Raw genomic sequence first — 22,792 nt, forward strand, 5'->3', positions numbered from 1 at the left:
TACGCCAAATAACAAAATTACTACCATCAAAAGGTGGGGATACTAGATGAGTACCTGGACTATCCGGGGGATGGGCATAAAATGGATGGTAAGGGGGAACAGTAAAGTCATCAAATCCATCAGCAGTAGAGGATGAACTAATTTCAGGACTATCCATGAGAAAACCCTAATTAGGTATGTTTCACAAAATGCAGATGACTGACAGAATTTTGTCAATACTGAACGTGAAGAGAATTAATAGAAGGTATTACCGTCCTTCCTTGCAACCTAAAGAAGTAAGGCCTTGAAAATTAACCCAAAATCACGGCAACAATTGTCCAATTATTAGACCGCGAACCACCAGAAATCACCACACAAAGTTCTGGAGAAATTCCCCGCTAAAACATCGTAAAACAACCAGAAGTTGTATTGAAGCTAAATCGCACAAAATTCCACTGAAAAAAATCAAACATAGAGAAAATTTATTGCGGAGATTACCACAAAACTTCGTAAATCTACTATCGATCGATAGAGCGGAGCTAGAATCAACCGATTCTAGGCTCTGATACCATGTTAATGTGCAGAAATCAGCCCATAATTGTGAAATAAATGAAATGAGTAAGAACCCTAATTTGAGAGAGAAAGAGAGAGTAGCATGTGAAAATATCTGAAAAAGGAAAAAATGAATTGTCATTTATTTTCAGAAGGTTCTAGTTACATATATCTTTACCATACAAATGAAAATACAATAGGGCCATTAATATAATTGGGTCGGATATGTCTACAAAACAAATATTATTTTGACTGAGGCCCAATGTTGTCAACAAGGGCATCAATCTCGCACAGTTAAAAATAATAAAAACAAATCAGCCAACTCCAAATAAAAGAAATGGAACTTTGTATCACTCGAGACGTAAGATAAAACTTGGATTGAAGATAAAAACTGAGGAAACAATCTCCTATTTTGTTATAGAAGAGCTTCAAGAATTACAGCGTGAAGAGCAACGAAATGTTGTCTTTGAGAAGCACGTTCAAACTTGCTACTCACAGGCAGAAATGATTCTTTTTCGGAAAAATAGCTTAAAAAAATCATAAACTTGGCACAAATTATTAGTTACAACCCTAAACTATTCGTGGTCTTAATTACCCCCCTCAACTTGGCCTTTTGAGAGCCATTACCCCCTTAACATTGCTATGGCAAAGAGTGTGGGTGCACTCTTTTTTAAACGTGTGGGAGTGAAGAAAAATTGAAAAATCACCTTTCAAATAGGTTATTTTTTAACTTTTAATTGTCATATAGTCATATATAATGATTTATTTGTTACAACTATGTATTTCTTCTTGCTTCATCTTAACATACAATGTGGACTTTACTCTAACTTCTATTATTTTTAATTTCTTCTAAGATATAATGTCTATTTGTTCCAACTGCATATTTCTTTTTTTGTTTTTGGTTGAATTTGTAAAACGTGTGGTAGGAACTCTATCATTTTAGCCAAATAAAAAACTTTTAGCAAAAATAATGGAGTACCAGTTGTGTATATTTCCTTTTTTTTATATATATAATATAATGTCTATTTATTTTAATTGTGTATTTTTATTTTCGAGTCAAACCAATAAAAACAAATTGGCCATATCTCCATTATTTTTTACCAAATGCAATGACTATTTATTTCAACTGTGTATTTTTACTTTTTCTGGTAAAATCTGTAAAAAAAAAAAAAAAAAAAAAAAATTTAGAGCACCATAATTTAGAGCTATATAAAATATTATAGCCAAAATAATAAATTTCAAACTATGTATTTTTTATAACTTTTTAGATACCTTGACTATTTATTTCAATTGTATAAATCTTTATTGTCGGGTCAAATTCAAAAAAAGAATAACTAAAACTTTATTATTTTTAGCCAAATAAAAAAAATTAACCTAAATAATGTAGTTATCCAAGTTTTGTTATAAATTTTATTCGAAAAAAATTATTAAAAATATATTTCATTTTTCAAAAAAATGCCACAAACAGAAAAATTCACGTGGCAGGTGAGTGCATGCCACTTTCCTGGGATGAGATCGTCCAAGGGGATAACAGCTATCGGATAACTAAATATAGGGGGTAATAAAGACCGTAGATAGTTCAAGTATGTAACCAATAATGTGTGCCAAGTTTAGGGGAGTTTTAAGGTATTTTGCCTTCTTTTCCCTATGTATGACTCCTTCCTGTAAGATGTTCATCGAAACAACAGGCAATAGAAGAAAGCTGCTACACCACCATTTATCCTTAACCCACTACGGTGGTCCAAACAGCTAAAAGCTGCAAGCATCGGCCAACCCATAATCTTCAACTACTGGGTGGTTTGGATATTGTTACAGTCACTGTTTGTGGGGTACTATATAAACACACGCCCAAAGGGAGCACAAATTAGACCGTAGGGCCACGAGGACACTGGTCCAACCATCATAAAATTTGCCTCTTCACTCGATGTTGACTAGCTTTGTATACATTTCTAATTTCCATATATTTTACATGTGAGATGGAAGAACCTGTACAAAAAGGTAGAGGACTTTATACAAAACTTCCTATCAACTGCTGCAACCTAATAAATCAATGTGTGTCTAAGAGAGTCTAAGGGCCATTTCTTGAAGAAGTGCCCGCTTCTGTGACGCATCAATCACTTGATTGGATTCCGCATTCTCAAGCACATCAGCAATTATTGCTGCTGCATGACCTAGAGGTTCTTCTGCTGCTCTCTTCAGCATGAAGGCCTGTAACAGCAGCAAGAACAAATTATAGATTCTGCATTAGTTCAATAAATTTAACGTGAAAACCCATTCTCCCTCCCCCTCTCCACACCCTTGGAAAAAAACAAAGGATACGCAAGTGTAATTGACCTGTCCATGATGTGTTATTGTCAATGTACATGGTTGCTGATACCAGGGTTCTCCATCTATTTGAACAGGAAATCCAGCAAAAAGTTGAATTTTGATCAATTGCCCCTGTGCAAGCCTCCGAGCTTTCGAAAGCCCCACCTGTTTGCAAGAGTAGTAACCTTATCACAAAAGAGTGAAATCCAAAAGTAGCTGAAAGATCAAATAGACACATCATGCCAATAACCATCAAAAAGTGCTCTTCCAGTTATACAACTGCAGCAACTCTTGTCAGAGGATCACCAGATGTGATTACTGAACGTCTCTCCAGTAATGATATGAACACACAACATAGACAACTGCCTGAGGGCTGAGATGAAGCTACTTTAAGACTCGAGAAATTTTTCCTCAACAAAAAAGAAACAGCCTCCAGGACCATGAAAATTACTTTTGCTACATTAACGTCTCAGAAATCGTTTCCTATATACCTGAAGCTTCCCAAGATGCCAGGTCCCAGAAATGCTGACAACCTCCAGCATCTTGTCATGCATGGATTGAGGATCAAGATTGTCATAAGTTTCATCTTCATTCTGCCACAAGTCTACTCCACCCATGTAGCTTCCAATATTAGCTACAAGAACACCTTCTGCATCCTGCAGATCAAGTCACAAAGTAATAACTTATCATTACAGATCAATAATCTTTTAGTTGCTGAAGGTGGTTTCAAGACCGTGATGACTCGATAAAACATCTTTAAGAAGAATATACAGAATTATCCACCAAATTTTTCTTATAAACTTTTGCATCTTTTATCGACTATCGTGATAGAATATTTCCTAGTATCTCTAGAGAGTTGATAGTATTATTGCAACTTCTATAAGAATGATGAGAGTTACTAAAAGATAGACTGCAGTAAGAATCACACATCAAATGACTAAAAGTAGATAATTCGAAGCAAAAATGTTTTTTCCACAAGAATAGTTAAGCCTTTTGTCACCACCTCAGGAACCTCAATCTCAACACCATCAAATGACTAGAATATTTCCTAGTATCTCTAGAGAGTTGATAGTATTATTGCAACTTCTATAAGAATGATGAGAGTTACTAAAAGATAGACTGCAGTAAGAATCACACATCAAATGACTAAAAGTAGATAATTCGAAGCAAAAATGTTTTTTCCACAAGAATAGTTAAGCCTTTTGTCACCACCTCAGGAACCTCAATCTCAACACCATCAACCTCCACCCTAACTTGCCATGGAAAATCTGCAAATGTCCGATCCATGATACTCTTAGCACCTTCTCTGGCATAAAGAACTTTGTTCATAAACTGCAGCATTTTTGCAACCAAAAAAAAAAATCAGTCACAAATGCATATAAAATAGAAAGGAGACATACATGGAAGATAACTCTCAGTTACGCCAAAAAAAATACCATACGATCCTACAAACAAGAGATGAATGAATACACGGATGATGCATTTCATTAGGTAAGTCAAAAGCAAACTTTAAACTCTACAGACCTATTTCTTTATCAAACCAAATTCACAAACCCAATTATCATGCTCCACATGATCATAGAAGATGATCTGCATACCTGATTGTAGAACTTCTCGGGGTTTTCCTCCCTCATATTATGGATTTCTAATGCAACCTTTGCATCACAACCAACCCCTGGAACATCAATAACGAACACTCATCAAAATTTGCAACCAAAAAAAAATTAAAATTGAAAAAAACAGTGGGAAAGTGAGATGATGATCATAACATTCTCCAGTACAGCAAACTTAATATATCATCTGCCGTCCACAGAAGAACAGTTACCATACCAAGGTAGTTGTTCAAGAACTTCGGGGCTTGAAGCAGCTTGCCCTGTTGGTCTAAGATAGAAACTTTCCATCGATCAAGGATAGTTACTGCAGCTTGTTCTATATCATGCAAAAGTGTGCAAAGACCACCTTGTCTCTCTACAGAACCCAAGCCACCTCCCCAGGAAAGAACTCGAGCCAAATCATTTCCTGTCCCAGCAGGGAGTATTGCCACTGGTGGAGGAGAAACATAGTTTTGTTTATCTACGGCATTCAAAACCCAGCCTACAGTACCATCACCTCCACATACAAGAACCCGGAAGTGAGGCACCCTTCTAAAAAGATGCAGACCAACTTCGGGCCCTTCGGTTGAACTCAACTCAAAGACCTATTAGCATATCCATGGAAAATCAGATCAACACATTGGCTTGCTGGCAAAAACATTCATGAATCTACTGAAAAAGCTGGACCACAAAAAAAGCCTTTAAACAGAAAAGACTAGACATCTTTAATGATGTTCATAAGGCATATAATCAAGTAGCATAAAAAGGATAGCACTCCGCCGCACCGAAAACCTGTAAAGGGATAATGTATTTATCTATCACCATATTTGTTCCTCCACCTGATAGATATCTGCCTAAGTCAATCGTTGATAATGAAACATTATTAGGCGGTACATTTACAATTATCCAAGGGAATGTGTTACAACACTTTCAAAAGCATGGGAAAAAAAGCATGTTGGCAGATAAAATAAGGCTCATAGAATCTTTTTAGCAGCTACAAGCGCAAGCCCTCGGAGCCATTTAAAGGACAGGTGAATTAACTATGGTAACATTCCTCAAAATGTAATTGTAGCACTGATTCACTACTGATAGATAAATAGAGAGAGCAAGAATTATTCACAAGATGGATGCTAAAAGAACAGTAAGTAGCTAAGGAGCTTCACCTCACCTGCACTGGGTTTAATAAAAGGCTTAACCGCTGCCTAAGTGAATCTCCTCGTTGAGCTCCACTTTTCTTGTTTATAAAAACTAGCAAAGGCCTGGCATCTGGAGGCAAATCAGTCAATTCATATTTCTGCCTTATCCCTATTAATTGAGATTCATCCTTCTGATTAATGGATGAACTCCTCTGGAAGCTGGGCATAGATATCATCTTTTTCACACCACTGTCTTGCTGCTGATCCACACCCTCTCTATTTACACAGCCATTGCAATTTTCCTCTATTCTACAATCACCATTTACTTGATGACTATCAGCAGTGCTTTCAGCAGTTGTGTCCCCAGTAGCATCACCATTGCTTGTCTCTGCAGGGGTCCCGTTCCCATGTTTCTCATTACTGTGTTTGTATTTCTTGCTTTGACTCATTATGGTAGCACGTACTGAAGATGCAATCTCATTGGCCCCTTGTGTGATAGAACTCAGCAGTCCACCCGAAGAAGTCCTGTTAAGCTCTTTCACATAAAGTGGCGATAGAATAAGCCTTCTGAAAGGGCCCAGGTCACAAATATCACCAGTTTCATTGAACATATTGGCATGACAATCAACATGAACTAGACGCTGACACCACAGGCAACACCATATAGGGGACCCACCAAGAAATGAACTACTGCATGGCTCTTCACAGTAGCTGCAGAAATAAGATTCATCAGGTTGATCAGCTACCTCTGTCCAGCGCACTGCCCACTGATGTGCCACATTAGGGTATCCAAACATAGATACACATTTGCAATCCTTGTGAGCACTAGATGAGCAACTCAGATGAGCTGCCGCGCCACATATGCTGCAACGATTAAAGAAACTTTCCGAAGCCACAATTGGGCCAAGAGTCTGAGATGGAGAAATGGACTTTAAACAGACACAACAATTTAAACTTTTCCCTCGAGAAACAGTTTCTAAAGCCCAAGTATGAGGAGCCACAGGGACCTTATTCCTTGTTTTCGGGTTTTTCTTTGATCTGGCTATGGCTTTCATCCAACTACCATTTGTGCTCCTTCTCCACTGGAAAGCTGTGTAAAGTATAGTTAAAATTCCAACTAAACCAGCAATGACACAGGAGACAATAAACAGAGGGGATTCCGCCATCTCAGAAGGATTTTTGCTGATCCAGCTAAGAAGTGGAAGCTCTGATTCTCTATAGTCTTCCATATTAAAATTCTATAATTCCATACTTAGTACACAAATACAGGTATGTCAGTATAAATAAGAACCTAGGCAAGCATTAGGCTACGAATAACAGCATCATTCACCTCCTCCACAAACACATCCACAATCTAAAGCCAAGCTGGTGTTAGTATCCTACGTTGGGTTTCGTTTTACCCCTAATATGCCATATATTGTAGCTTACTACTTCGAAACCTTTGTCTAAAGATGATGATACTTCAGTTCATCTCATCCTTGAAATCCTACTTATTCACTTTGATCCTGGAAGGGCCTTAAACCATCGAATCAACACAGTAAGAAACAAAAATAACCTGCAAATATGAGAATAAAATTTATATCAGACAAGTGCCCAGAAATATCCCACTAAACCGTGGCTGAATTCTTCTAATGTTAACCTAATTTTAGCTAAGGAAAGAATAAATTGAACATGTATACAGTATACATTTACCTAACATTAAACAGAAAGTAAAACTATTATACTGCATAAATGTTATACAAGTTAGAATATAGTATTCATATGCCACTTTTTGCACAGGGAAACAACTATCATTCCCATTGAGTCAAAGAACAATGTACTTGCTTCTCGAATTAAATCGTTTGATAAAACAACTTTCAAACGAAATCTCTAGGAAATGGAAGCAAAACAAAATAATTAGTTAAACTGATATTATAACCGACAATCACGAAATGGCTCAAAAGTCAAAACTCATTTTGAAAGGAAGGACGAAGAAAGCAACGTGATCATAGTTCGTGAATAACAAGTCAATCAAATCAACAAAACCATTACATAGTTAATAATCTTACCGTATTTAACAAAATTAAAAGAGAGATCGGGATTAGTCGCGTTCTCTGTTTATTTCTATAACAGAGGAGTAGCTGCAAAACCCTAGGCCAAGGAGAAAATGGAGAATCGAAGCAAAGTAGAGCGAAGAAAGCAAAAGCCGAAGCCCAAATCTGCTCTGCTCTTTTGCTTTAAGCAAATGGAGAATTTAATCCTTGTTTTATCTCCTCCTTTTTTTCCTCTGTTGAACGTTATTAAAGTGCGTTAGGCAACGGCTTAATTATGATTATGAATTTATAAGTTTCTACAGATCTTATGTCTTCCTCCTACATCTAGAGGAGGGGCGACGCTTCGGAGACAGTACACGTGGAGCGATTCTTTATTCTCATAGTGTATATTGAAGAAGGCCCATTCTGCTAGTGTATATTGGAGTGGGCCCTATACAATCGGATTTATACTGGAGCAAACGTCGGATACACGCTACTGATCCGTGATCATCCTAACGAAGGGGAAGTGCACGTATAGTCACCGATTAGAGATGTCTTTATATTTTAGTCACTATTTTAAATATATTTACTCTTTAATAAATACTTAATAAATTTTTACCCGTCAGATAAAAGTACTCTTGTGCTAGACATAGATATTATGTAAATATTAAGGACATGGTGTCCTTAACTTTATTAATGTTGTGTAAATATTTAGTACAAAGTGTCATGTATTTGCACCTTCTGCTCCTAAACTTTAGGACATCATGTCCTTAACTTCATATGTGCAGTATAAATGTTAAGGACATTGTGTCCTTAACTTCATGAATGATGTATAAATATTAAGGACATAGTGTCCTTAACTTTATATGTGCAGTGTAAATATTAAGGACATGATGTCCTTAACTTCATGAATGTTATGTAAATATTTAGGACAAAGTGTCCTGTATTTGCACCTTCTGCTGCTAAACTTTAGGACATCATGTCCTTAACTTCATATGTATAGTGTAAATGTTAAGGACATGGTGTCTTTAACTTCATAAATGATGTATAAATATTAAGGACATGGTGTCCTTAATTTCATATGTGCAGTGTAAATGTTAAGGACATGGTGTCCTTAACTTCATGAATGTTATGTAAATATTTAGGACAAAGTGTCCTTTATTTGCACCTTCTGCTGCTAAACATTTGGACATCATGTCCTTAACTTCATATGTGCAGTGTAAATATTAAGGACATTGTGTCCTTAACTTCATGTGTGCAATGTAAATGTTAAGGATATAATATCATTAACTTGTATTTGAAACTGCTGTTGTTAAACTTTAGGACACCATGTCCTTAACTTCATATTTGCAGTGTAAATGTTAAGGACATGGAATCCTTAACTTCATGTGTGTAATGTAAATGTTAAGGACATAATATCATTAACTTGTATTTGCAACTTCTGTTGTTAAACTTTAGGACATCATGTCCTTAACTTCATATGTATAGTGTAAATGTTAAGGACATGGTGTCCTTAACTTCATGAGTGATGTATAAATATTAAGGACATGGTGTCCTTAACTTTATATGTGCAGTGTAAATGTTAAGGACATGGTGTCCTTAACTTTATGTGTGCAATGTAAATGTTAAGGACATAGTGTCCTTAACTTCATGAGTGATGTGTAAATATTAAGGACACGGTGTCCTTAACTTCATATGTGCTGTGTAAATGTATTTGCAACTTCTGTTGTTAAACTTTAGGACAACGTGTCCTTAACTTCATATATGCAATGTAAATATTAAGGACATGGCGTCTTTAACTTCATATGTGCAGTGTAAATGTTAAGGACATGGTGTCCTTAACTTCATGTGTGCAATGTAAATGTTAAGGACATAATATCATTAAGTTGTATTTGCAACTTCTGTTTTTAAACTTTAGGATATCATGTCCTTAACTTCATATGTATAGTGTAAATGTTAAGGATATGGTGTCCTTAATTTCATGTATTCAATGTAAATGTTAAAGACATAATGTCCTTAACTTGTATTTGCACCTCCTTTGTTAAACTTTAGGACATCATGTCCTTAACTTCATATGTGCAGTGTAAATGTTAAGGACGTGGTATCTTTAACTTCATGTGTTCATTGTAAATATTAAGGACATAGTGTCCTTAATTTCATGAGTGATGTGTAAATATTAAGGACGAAGTGTCTTATATTTGCATCTTCTCCTGATAACCTTTAGGACATCATGTGATTAACTTCACATGTGCAGTGTAAATGTTAAGGACATAATATCATTAACTTGTATTTGCAACTTCTGTTGTTAAATTTTAGGACATCATGTCGTTAACTTCATACGTGTAGTGTTAATGTTCAGGATATAGTGTCCTTAACTTCATTAGTGTAATATAAATGTTAAGGACATAATATCATTAACTTGTATTTGCAACTTCTGTTGTTAAACTTTAGGACATCATGTCCTTAACTTCATATGTATAGTGTAAATGTTAAGGACATGGTGTCATTAACTTCATGAATGATGTATAAATATTAAGGACATGGTGTCCTTAACTTCATATGTGCAGTGTAAATGTTAAGGACATGGTGTCCTTAACTTCATGAATGTTATGTAAATATTTAGGACAAAGTGTCCTTTATTTGCACCTTCTGCTGCTAAACTTTTGGACATCATGTCCTTAACTTCATATGTGCAGTGTAAATATTAAGGACATTGTGTCCTTAACTTCATGTGTGTAATGTAAATGTTAAGGACATAATATCATTAACTTGTATTTACAACTTCTGTTGTTAAACTTTAGGACATCATGTCCTTAACTTCATATTTGCAGTGTAAATGTTAAGGACATGGAGTCCTTAACTTCATGTGTGTAATGTAAATGTTAAGGACATAATATCATTAACTTGTATTTGTAACTTCTATTGTTAAACTTTAGGACATCATGTCCTTAACTTCATATGTATAGTGTAAATGTTAAGGACATGGTGTCCTTAACTTCATGAGTGATGTATAAATATTAAGGACATGGTGTCTTTAACTTCATATGTGCAGTGTAAATGTTAAGGACATGGTGTCCTTAACTTTATGTGTGCAATGTAAATGTTAAGGACATAGTGTCCTTAACTTCATGAGTGATGTGTAAATATTAAGGACACGATGTCCTTAACTTCATAGGTGATGTGTAAATGTATTTGCAACTTCTGTTGTTAAACTTTAGGACAACGTGTCCTTAACTTTATATGTGCAATATAAATATTAAAGACATGGCGTCTTTAACTTCATATGTGCAGTGTAAATGTTAAGGATATGGTGTCCTTAACTTCATGTGTGCAATGTAAATGTTAAGGACATAATATCATTAAGTTGTATTTGCAACTTCTGTTGTTAAACTTTAGGACATCATGTCCTTAACTTCATATGTATAGTGTAAATGTTAAGGATATGGTGTCCTTAATTTCATGTATGCAATGTAAATGTTAAAGACATAATGTCCTTAACTTGTATTTGCACCTCCTTTGTTAAAATTTAGGACATCATGTCCTTAACTTCATATGTGCAGTGTAAATGTTAAGAACGTGGTGTCCTTAACTCCATGTGTTCATTGTAAATGTTAAGGATATAGTGTCCTTAACTTCATGAGTGATGTGTAAATATTAAGGACGAAGTGTCTTATATTTGCATCTTCTCCTGATAACCTTTAGGACATCATGTCATTAACTTCATATGTGCAGTGTAAATGTTAAGGACATAATATCATTAACTTGTATTTGAAACTTTTGTTGTTAAACTTTAGGACATCATGTCCTTAACTTCATACGTGTAGTGTTAATGTTCAGGATATAGTGTACTTAACTTCATGTGTGTAATATAAATGTTAAGGACATAATATCATTAACTTGTATTTGCAACTTCTGTTGTTAAACTTTAGGTCATCATGTCCTTAACTTCATATGTATAGTGTAAATGTTAAGGACATGGTGTCCTTAACTTCATGAATGATGTATAAATATTAAGGACATTGTGTCCTTAACTTCATATGTGCAGTGTAAATGTTAAGGACATGGTGTTCTTAACTTCATGAATGTTATGTAAATATTTAGGACAAAGTGTCCTTTATTTGCACCTTCAGCTGCTAAACTTTTGGACATCATGTCCTTAACTTCATATGTGCAGTGTAAATATTAAGGACATTGTGTCCTTAACTTCATGTGTGCAATGTAAATGTTAAGGACATAATATCATTAACTTGTATTTGCAACTTCTGTTGTTAAACTTTAGGACACAGTGTCCTTAACTTCATATATGCAATGTAAATATTAAGGACATGGCGTCTTTAACTTCATATGTGCAGTGTAAATGTTAAGGACATGATGTCTTTAACTTCATGTGTGCAATGTAAATGTTAAGGACATAATTTAATTAACTTGTATTTGCAACTTCTGTTGTTAAACTTTAGGACATCATGTCATTAACTTCATATGTATGGTGTAAATGTTAAGGATATGGTGTCCCTAACTTCATGTATGCAATGTAAATGTTAAAGATATAATGTCCTTAACTTGTATTTGCACCTCTTGTTGTTAAACTTTAGGACATCATGTCCTTAACTTCATATGTGCAGCGTAAATGTTAAGGACGTGGTGTCCTTAACTTCATATGTTCATTGTAAATGTTAAGGACATGGTGTCGTTAACTCAATGAGTGATGTATAAATATTAAGGACAACGTGTCCTATATTTGCACCTTCTGCTGATAAACTTTAGGACATCATGTCCTTAACTTCATATGTGCAGTGTAAATGTTAAGGACATGGTGTCATTAACTTCATGTGTGTAGTGTAAATATTAAGGACGTAATATCATTAACTTTTATTTGCAACTTCTATTGTTAAACTTTAGGACATCATGTCCTTAATTTCATATGTATAGTTAAATGTTAAGGTGTCCTTAACTTCATGAGTGATGTATAAATATTAAGGACATGGTGTCATTAACTTCATATTTGCAGTGTAAATGTTAAGGACATGGAGTCCTTAACTTCATGTGTGTAATGTAAATGTTAAGGACATAATATCATTAACTTGTATTTGCAACTTCTGTTGTTAAACTTTAGGACATCATGTCCTTAACTTCATATGTATAGTGTAAATGTTAAGGTGTCCTTAACTTCATGAGTGATGTATAAATATTAAGGACATTGTGTCATTAACTTCATATGTGCAGTGTAAATGTTAAAGTCATGGTGTCCTTAATATTTTTTACACATCACTCATAAAGTTAAGGACTCCATGTCCTTAATATTTACACATCATTCATGAAGAAAGGGTAAAAAAGACTTTTCGTATCAATTTTAATAGAGTAGTGACTATTTTTACTCAACATTAAAAACACTGGCTAAAAGGTAAATACCACTTTAAAAAGTGGCTATACCACGCCATTATGGTAGTGGGCTTTCTTGCCATTGCCCAATTGCCAATAAATATTTTTGAGAAGTCTATATTTTTAGCTATTTTACAAAAAATACCACGTCAAAGATGTGTATGTTATGACTTGCCAATTAAAAGATCTTGAAACAAAGTCGCAAAAGTGAGCGTGGCAGTAGGGGAAAGTGGAGGGCATTAAAATATTTTATGTACCTAATGGAGAAGAAATTAGTAGAAGATGCCGCATATTAAAATTTGGGATTTACTGTGTGGTGTAAGTACGATATTAGACAGGATAGGCGGACTTTCAAATTGCAACACTGAGCTTTCTGAGTGCACAGCCAAATAGCTTAGGGAGAGCAAGTAACGCTATATTTCTCCACGCCTTCGGTTCATAGTGTAACTTCATGTTATCTTTTAGGCCCGTAATACAATAGAAAGAAAAAAATAGGCACATGTACGATCAGTCTAAAGAGTGAAACCTAGACAATACCATTCAGGTGTTACCTCTTCTCGTTTCGCTTCTAGGCCACTGATATCTTCTAACCAGGAAAAGTAGTTTTATATTGTAATTGTCCGAGCAGTGTAATATATGAATATACGTTTGACATAATTCAAATAAAGTATAAATTATTTACACTAATAATGTAAAGCTTTTATACAATCAATTTACCTATAAAGCAATTACAAATATACTTCTATAGTAGAATAACCTGGATTTCCATCACAATTTAAATTAGACTTATAGTGGAATTTTTTTTGTACTTTTGCAGTGCATAGAACTCAGATCCTTTCAAAATAATAAAGATTGACAGCATGACTAAATATAGAGTAAGTTTAGCTATTTGAAAAAGAAAATTAGTTTTTACTGTTTTAGCAAAATATTTTCCTCCATATAAAACACACCCTTAACGAAAATAAGAATGTTATGCTCAAATAGAGGGCAGGCCCAAGTAACATCTTAAAGTACTGAAAGGACAACTAGCATACTGATGCAAAAAGAATCCCATGATAAAAGAAAAAAGGGCAAAACATGCAGAAAATTGATTCAACACCCTACTGGTCCAAGCTGAAATTATAAGTTTGAAGAAACTCATGTATTCATAATAAGGCTTGCTTTCATCTCTCTTAAATGGCAACAGCAATTCTTCCAGCAACTTGGTCAAGATCTCTCTGGCCATTGGATGTGATTCTCCTTCCACTGAAAAAAAAAAGAGCAACAAACATCAAACAGTAATTCTTCTATAAGTATCAGAAAGATAATTAGTAGCAGTTCAACCCTTTAATCTCAGAGATGACTCCTTCCAACCCCCCTTTTTCATTTATGCCTATTTCTCAGGTTATATGGAAGGATAAAAATAAAAATTCATGTTTCCGCACACAAAACATCAGTACAAAATATGGTGTTAGGGGAACTACATCCGCTAATTTCGAATAGCAAAGACTCCAAAATCAGGGGAAACAACTATTATTCTCCTGTTGCATTCCTCATTTCACTCGAATAACATTTCAAAAATGAGATGTCAATCCCAGGAGTTTTTCCTACGCAACTGAAACCCGTTCCGACAATTTGAAAGATGCAATTTGAATGTGACAATAATACTTACCCCTTGGGATCAAAGTCAATGATGTTCATGTTCTGCAATTGCTGAAGGATGTTGCGAGCAACTGAACCACTGCTCTTGCAGAAATGACGTGGGCGGCTTCCATTCCTCTGGTTACCACCATAAATTCTTCGGAATCCACCAACACCAAGACCTCCTCTCAGATAGATCTTCCTTGCCATGGAAGCTGTCCATACAATACAAAACAGAATGGAAGAAAAGTTAGGAACAGTAATGTTTTAGTCACATAATTTCTTCTTCAACGTGAGGAGATAAAGGAAATACATACCAGCTCTAATGTAGTACCAGTCCGGGTCGTATGGGGCAAGCTCTTTCAGTTTACCAGTCTTGACAATGTCAGTCCACTCGGGAAGCTCCATCTATGGAATGAAATTTAATAATCAGCAAACAAATAAGACAATTGTATTTTTTATCTCACATCCGAACCAAATTACAGCAGCAAGCTTGCCTAAAACTAAACCAAAAGGAGGGGGTCAAATAGACAGCCTACTATATCGAAAAGGGCAGACAGGCACTCTCCCAATTGATCATAATACATAATAGCTTTAAACTGTGATATCAGACAACTTTTGACCTAACATAAAGCTATCTCATTCTATCACCTCAGACTACATACTCTATATGAGTGTAAACAATATAGAAACGGAATGTATGTAAAATGAATAAAATATGGCAACAGATTCCAGTACAAACCAAAATAATAGCTTTCGGTCTTTAACGGGATATAGCAGACAAATGTTCTCTCAAATTAGAGGGCCTTGTTATGTTATTTTTATGCTAGACATAACAGCTTGGTCATGAATAGATTGGACTACTATGCAAATCAAACTTCTACAGCTATAATACTTATTAGCGAACACTAGAAAATACACTGAAAGGACATCCTAGCCAGAAGTATATAAGTAAACCACACATAAAACATAGAGACACGATAGAATATCAATGATCCGATTAAAAGCATACACGTAAATAAGAAGCAGAAAGATACTCCATCAGATAAATTTGTAAACTAGAGAAACTTTACACTACGGAGAAATGGACAAATTTGTAAACTAGAAAACTTTACACTACGGAGAAATGGATATATCTATCGTTTACAAAGAGAAGTGGATTTGAGAGAAGAATGATATAGAGAGAAATAGACCTTGCCGGAACGCTTGAGGTGAGCGGCGTAAGCTTTCACGAACTCGTGAGGTGAAACATCCTTCACATTTCTCGCTGGCTCCATTTTTTGGCTCTGCTGCTACTGCGGCGCCTGTGCGTCTCTCTCCTACGAGTTGCAACAAGGGTTTGTAAGTTAATAAGAAGGATGTTAGGGTTTATATTTGTGAAACATCGATCATAAAGGGCCTCCCTGTTTTATAATAAGCCCATAATACTCGGGCTTCACGAAAGAAAGCCCAATAACCTCGTTTTATCTATAACATTAGTCAGTTTATATGGGCTACACCTAGGAAAAAGCCCGACATCTGATGTTAGTTAACACAGGGGGAAATGACAAAAAAGTCTCATGTCAGAATTTTAATGTTCGCTCGCCAGGACGCTGAAATTTTGGTGATTCTCAAAAGTTTTGGTGCTTCAAAATTCTATCGAGTGTGTTTTAAAATTCCGACGCAAAAATATTTCGTTAAAAAAATTTGAGATAAAAAATATAAACAATAGTTTGAAAAGGTCCATTCATTGAAATTAATAGGTTAACATATTCAAAACATAAAATTCCTTGGCCAGATTGCGTAATATTTGAAATTTATATCCAGAGCTTAAAGCAGTGAGCGCTACAACTCTATCTTTTAGGTATTTCACATCACATTCATGTGAAACAATGGTACTTAAATATTGACAAATCAGAATTGAGGTTATCCTTTATTCAATTTGTTGAAATAATTTTTTAACTCTCAAGAATATAAATAGAAAATACAGTAAAAGAGAAGAAAGACAAGCTTAAAACATAGTATGCAGAGAAATGTCTTCTTCTTTTCTCAATTTTCTTTTCTTCCTTTATGGTTTTGTATTTGCTTTAATTTGAAGTAGTCGCTTGAAAAGATTAAGTATATGCATGCAATAAGGAAAAGTTAGAAGAAAATAAGTTAATTTTGTTACAAAAAACAGAACAAAATAAGATAACACACGAAGAGCAAACTTGTTCATTTCTAGGTTATAGAATAATTTTGCCCCTGTAAATACGTTAAAGAGATGATTTGCAGTACTGGAAATTAGTCGAGAAATATACTCCATGTTTCAAGCGGAAGTTTTTTGAAATTTTCTTAAACTGCCATTTTTTACATTATTTCTTTTCGTGCTATAATAAGAGAGAGAGAAATTTATCTAGGTAAGCTATAAGCTAAAATTAAATTTGACAGCAATTTTTTCCCAACACCAGCCTCGATGTTTTCAATCAAATGACTATCACCCCCCTCCCCTCCCCCCTCTTTATTGATCTTTCATTATTGATCATCATTAGAACCGTCAATATAGGCTTGGCCCGTGATTTAACAGGATTGGACTACAACTTTTGGAACCCATTTAAAAATGAGGTTTTTAAGCCCGACCCGAGTAAGTCCGTGGCCCGTAAGGCTTGACTGAAGATGGGTCGGGCCGGCCCGTGAGCCTAATAAAAATACATATTAATATATAAAATATAAAAAGTATATGACACAAAAAATAAGAAGAAGGGTATCCCAAGCTTAAAGTTTATTAAGCTCATCATATTAAAATATCAAAGTCTTAAAACGTTAATTAGTTTTAAAAATTTAATTATTCTTAATATTTAACTAATTAATATTGGATACGTATTGTAGATGTAGATGAAAGTGAAGATATTAAGACAACCTTCTCACAAGCGGATTCAAATGTGTTTGATGAAAATGATATGTTGGATATCCCATAAGCGTCATGGACGTTCTCTTGAATAATTTGTTTTGAGTTTTGAGTTTTGATTTTTAGTGAATGAAATAAAGTCATGTCTTTTACTTTTTTAGTATTTATTGTGATATATTGGAACAGTATAAAAAGTTATTAAATTTTGTGAAATTTTTCCAATAAGATTTTTTTAACTTTTAAATTTTTATCTTTTTTAGGTTAGAACTTAAATAAAAATATAAAATTATATTTTTTAAAAATGATGGGCCGGGTCGTGGGGGCCCACAGCCCACATAGGGCTGGGGTGAGCTAACCATTATAAGGCCCATCAAAATGGTGGGCTAGCCCAGCCCAGCCCGTCAATTGCTAAAACCTACGTGGGATGGGTTGGGCTAGCCCGACCCCGCCCATATTGACAGCTCTAACCATCATAAAAAATTCATGAATATTATATCAATTGTTTTACTTTATGTTAGTATAATAGCATTTTATTATTTAAATAAAATATGCCATAATTCTCACTACTCCATGATATAGAAAATGGCCATAACTCTTTTGTAACTCTTCTCCCATGTTTTACCACTAATTACATAATAATTTAACCATTATCCCATATTCTCCATGATTTCATAACTTATTACCCCACTTTCTTCCAATTTAATTCAAGAAGAATTCCTACACCTATAAATAGGAGTTTTTCTTCCATAATTTGGTGTGAAAAACAATTGTAGAGTGTTTCAATAAAGTGAGGTCAAAGTTGTGAAAGGAGAACAAGAGAGTTTTTTACTTTTGTTGAAGTAAGGTGTTCATCTTGGTGGAGCTTTGGACTCAACAACTTGTCCATAATTTGTTCGAGTCATACGACGTGATCGGGCTGTTGTATCCTGGGGGAGACAAGTCAAGAGGATTATTGCTCGACCAGTGAAGACTTTGTTGCAGTTGTGAATCTCCTTAAAAAGAACGAGATTTCCATACCTTCACCAACAATTTTAAGGAGATTCATTGTGGCTACAGTTGAAATATCTGCGGATATCAAGGTGGGAGATCTCAACAAGTCATTCCTTTTCAACGGTACTCATTTCAAGAGATGGAAGGGTAAAGTACTTATTTATTTGGATCCAAGCAAAGTAGACAACTCCTCTATGAATGATGATGAGCTAATTGCCCTTCAAGAAAAAATTGACAAATACAACGATGATTCATACAAGTGTCGATATTATCTTCTTAATTGTCTATCTGATAATTTTTATGATTATTATGATACAACTTACTCTACTGCAAAGAAAATTTGAAAAGTATTGCAGGGTAAGTATGATACCGAGGAGACAGGTGCGAAAAAATATGCTGCAAGCAGATTTTTTCGTTTTCTAATTTTTTCATTTTCAAATGGTGGACAACAAATCTATAGTAGACCAAGCTCAAGACTTCATAATAATCGTTGGAGAGTTCAGGTCCGAGGATATTAAAATTGGAGACAACCTTATTGTTTGTGGCATAATAGATAAACTTTCACCTTCATGGACGGAATTTCAAAAAACTATATATGCGCCACAAACAAAAGAAAACTTCACTTGAGACGTTGATAATGCAGATTCGCATGGAAGAAGAGGCAAGAGGCCAAGATGTACTTATGAAATCGGAAGAGAGCACTCTACAACCCGTCACTACTAAGGTAAATTTAATTATTTCAAATAATATTACTTCTGAAACTCACAAAAATACTTCTTTGAAGCCGAAGAAGAAGACTTTTAAGAAAAATTATCTTAGACCTCCCAAGAAGAATAATGGTGCAAACAACCAAGCACAGAATCAACAAGTTCAAATTGCGAAACCATACTTTGTCTGTGGCAAGAGTGGACATATTACTCGATTTTGCAAATTTCGGAAACGTGGTCCTACACCACAGGCAAATGTACATGAAGAGCCACTTGTGGTGGTGATAACAAATATTAACATGGTAGAAAATATTGATAGATGATGGGCTAATTCTGGAGCAAACCGTCATGTTTGCTATGATAGAGATTGGTTTAAAGTATACACTCCATTTGAGGAGCCCAAAACCATCATGCTTGGTGATTTTCACACAACCCAGGTCCTTGAAAAGGGAGAAGTCGAGTTGAAGTTTATTTCAAAAAGAGTATTAACGTTGAAAGACGTACTTTATACTCCTTCAATGAGAAAAAATTTGATGTCTAGTTTTCTTCTTAACAAGGCATGCTTCAAACAAATTATTGAGAGTGATCAATATGTAATAGTAAAAAAAGGTATTTTTGAGATGAATAAAACTTCTTCTAGTTATGTTTATATGCTTTCTTCTACTAATTTTTGGCATGCTCGTTTTTGTCATATTAATAATCATTATGTGGGAATCATGAGTAGTTTAGGATTAATCCCAATGATAAAAAAAAAAATTAAAAAATGTGAGGCTTGTAGTAAAGCTAAAATAAATAAAAGGCCTCATTTTCAAGTTGAAAAAAAAACTGAATTGTTAGAATTAGTTCACACTGATATTTGTGAACTTGGAGGAATTTTAACTCGTGGAGGAAATAGATATTTTATCACTTTTATTGATGATTTATCTAAGTACACATATGTTTACTTGGATGAAAAATAAAAGTGATGCGTTTAAAATTTTTAAAAATTATCTCCATGAGGTTGAAATCAATTCGGTAGAAAAAAAAAAGAATTAGAAGTGATAGAGGCCGTGAATATGAATCTAATGAATTTAATTCTTTTGTTAGATTATTGGAAATAATTCATGAAACTACTCCACCTTATTCTCATGCATCAAACGGTGTGGGTGGATGAAAAAATAAAACTTTGGTAGAGTTCACTAATGTCATGCTTATTTAGTCAAATACATATTTAAATTTGTGGGGTGAAGCTATTTTGGCTGCATGTTATGTGTTGAATAGGGTGCCTCATAAGAAAATAAAATTGACACCATTTGAGTTGTGAAAAAATCACAAGCCAAATTTGGGTTATCTTAGAGTTTGGGGTAAAAAAGTTATCACTTGTACTTTTCTTGGTTATGCTTCTATTAGTACAACCTATAGATTTTTAAATCTTGAAGAGAATATAATTATAGAATCAGGTGATGCTATTTTTCATGAAAATAAATTTTTATTTGAGTCTAAAAATAGTGGGGGTCAAAGAGATAAAGATAATTTTTTGTCTATGCCTAGTTCTTCTACTTCTAGTTTGCAAAATAAAGAAAATGATGCTTTTGAGTTAAGAAAAAGTAAAAGAGCTAGAATAGAAAAAGATTTTGGTCCTGATTTTTATGTTTTTAATATTGAAAATGACCATATTACTTTACAAGAAGCTTTATTGTCACCTGATGCTATTTTTTGGAAAGAGGCTGTACATGATGAAATGGAGTTACTAATTTCTAATAAAACTTGAAAGTTGGTTGATTTACCACCAGGTTGTAAAACAATTGGGTGCAAATGGGTCCTAAAAAAAAGTTAAAAACCGGATGGATCCGTTGATACGTATAAGGCTAGGTTAGTTGTTAAAGGTTTTAAGCAACTAAAAGGCCTAGAATATTTTGATACTTTTTCTCTAGTAATTAGAATTACACCCATTAGACTTTTAATTACTATTGCTGTAATTTTTTATTTGCATATTTATCAAATGGAAGTAAAAACTACTTTTTTAAATGAGGACCTAAATGAAGAAATTTATATGGATCAAACTGAGGGTTTTATAGAAGCAGGCCAATAAAGTAAAGTGTGTAAACTTACTAAATCCCTATATGGATTGAAATAGACACCTAAAAAATGGCATGAAAAGTTTAATTCCTGCATGATTGAAAATGGTTTTAAATCAAATGAGTGTGATAAGTGCATCTATCATAAGTCTTGGAATAATTCACATGTAATTGGCTGCCTCTATGTTGATGATTTGTTAATATTTAGATCTAACATGAATGTTATTGGAGAAACTAAAAGCATGCTTAGTAGCCATTTTGACGTAAAAGATTTGGGTGAGGCAAATTTCATTCTTGGAATGAAAATTACTAGAACATGTGATGGAATGTTTCTTGACCAGTCACATTATGTTGAGAAAATTTTGAAAAAATATAATTTTATTGATTGCAAGCATGTTGTAACCCCTTTTGATTTAAGTGTTCACTTATTTCCTGTACAAAGTGACAATGATGTGATAAATCAAAAGGAATATGCTAGCTTAATTGGAAGCTTAAGATATGTGGCTGATTGTACTCGACCTGATATTGCATACGCAGTAGGAGTACTTAGCAGGTTTACAAGCAAGCCAAGTATTGAACATTGGCATGCCATAACAAGAGTTATGAGGTATTTACTTTGTACAAAAACCTATGATTTATTTTATAAAAAATATCTTGTTGTATTCGAAGGCTTTTCTGATGCAGATTGGAACACTTTATATGGTGATTCCTGTTCTACTACATGTTATATTTTTTTACTTTGGGAGGTGGTGGTATTTGTTGGAAATCGAAAACGCAAACAATAATTGGTAACTCTACCATGGAGGCTGAGCTAATTGCTTTAGCTTCAGCTAGTGAGGAAGAGAATTGGTTGAGAAATTTATTATTTTAAATTTTTTATTTTAAAAAATTTAAAATAATATTTTAATTCATTGTGATAGCACCGCTACAATTGGTAGAGTACAAAACCGTTATTACAATGGTAAATTCAGACATATAAGGAGAAAACACAGTATTATGAGATCATATTTGACAAGTGGTACCATACATGTCGATTATGTTAAATCTTGTGATAATTTTGCAGATCCACTGACTAAGGCCTTAGCAAAAGAAAGGGCCTGGAGCACATCGAGGGGCGTGGGATTAAAGCCCATAAACTCATAAGTAGTATATGGGAAAACCCAACATGAGGACTAGAAATCATATAACGAGGTTCAATGGGAAGAACGAATCATATGATGACTTGGTTTGAAATGCACTATTTTTATTATTGTTCCGTCCCTTTAATGTGAGTGCATTTATCCTGTAATGGTTTGCGAGGTTGAGTTTTATTAACTCTTAATGAAAATCTGTAGATCGTATGAGTGGAGTATTAGAGTTACAGGAGCACCCTTGACAGATTTCACCTATGCGAGTGTGGAAGTAGGCCGCTTCCTATGAGAATTGGGCTTGTTCTCAAAAACACCCATGAAAACCGGGATAGCACAAAGCCGTAATGTGCTGATTAATAAAACTCATGTCAACACCTTCATTATTATGTGTAAGCAGTGATAATATATTTTTCTAAAGCAGTCATAGTTCAAGTCTGAGTCCACTACTGACTCTAGAGTAAAGAT

General features: G+C 34.4%; 2 protein-coding genes across 2 annotated transcripts; both read right to left on the reverse strand.

The window, feature by feature from the left end:
- Positions 1–2,431: 2,431 nt before the first annotated feature.
- On the reverse strand, positions 2,432–7,941 carry LOC104120244 (diacylglycerol kinase 1-like). Its single transcript, XM_009631980.4, has 8 exons — positions 7,615–7,941; positions 5,599–7,121; positions 4,669–5,035; positions 4,437–4,513; positions 4,051–4,170; positions 3,330–3,494; positions 2,866–3,003; positions 2,432–2,739 (listed from the first exon to the last, which is right to left on the reverse strand). The coding sequence occupies exons 2-8, from the start codon at positions 6,793–6,795 to the stop codon at positions 2,590–2,592; spliced, it is 2,214 nt and encodes a 737-aa protein (XP_009630275.1). The 5' UTR covers positions 6,796–7,121; positions 7,615–7,941; the 3' UTR covers positions 2,432–2,589.
- Positions 7,942–13,872: 5,931 nt separating this feature from the next.
- LOC104120245 (small ribosomal subunit protein eS19x-like) lies at positions 13,873–15,958 on the reverse strand. The gene is made up of 4 exons (XM_009631981.4): positions 15,771–15,958; positions 14,895–14,985; positions 14,609–14,792; positions 13,873–14,202 (listed from the first exon to the last, which is right to left on the reverse strand). The coding sequence occupies exons 1-4, from the start codon at positions 15,852–15,854 to the stop codon at positions 14,130–14,132; spliced, it is 432 nt and encodes a 143-aa protein (XP_009630276.1). The 5' UTR covers positions 15,855–15,958; the 3' UTR covers positions 13,873–14,129.
- Between the last annotated feature and the right edge of the window lie 6,834 nt (positions 15,959–22,792).

This window comes from Nicotiana tomentosiformis, chromosome 3, assembly GCF_000390325.3.
Source record: "Nicotiana tomentosiformis chromosome 3, ASM39032v3, whole genome shotgun sequence".
NCBI classification, from domain to species: domain Eukaryota; kingdom Viridiplantae; phylum Streptophyta; class Magnoliopsida; order Solanales; family Solanaceae; genus Nicotiana; species Nicotiana tomentosiformis.

Bases quoted from the DNA above. Each gene is read 5' to 3' on its own strand.
- LOC104120245 (XM_009631981.4), bottom strand. From the start codon at position 15,854: ATGGAGCCAGCGAGAAATGTGAAGGATGTTTCACCTCACGAGTTCGTG. The intron at 14,986-15,770 runs GTCTATTTCTCT...TTCATTCCATAG, and splicing joins ACCTCAAGCGTTCCGGCAAG to ATGGAGCTTCCCGAGTGGAC. The intron at 14,793-14,894 runs GTATGTATTTCC...TTGTATGGACAG, and splicing joins CTGGTACTACATTAGAGCTG to CTTCCATGGCAAGGAAGATC.
- LOC104120244 (XM_009631980.4), bottom strand. From the start codon at position 6,795: ATGGAAGACTATAGAGAATCAGAGCTTCCACTTCTTAGCTGGATCAGC. The intron at 4,514-4,668 runs GTATGGTAACTG...TTGATGTTCCAG, and splicing joins GTTCTTGAACAACTACCTTG to GGGTTGGTTGTGATGCAAAG. The intron at 4,171-4,436 runs GTATGCAGATCA...AAAATGCTGCAG, and splicing joins CCGAGAAGTTCTACAATCAG to TTTATGAACAAAGTTCTTTA.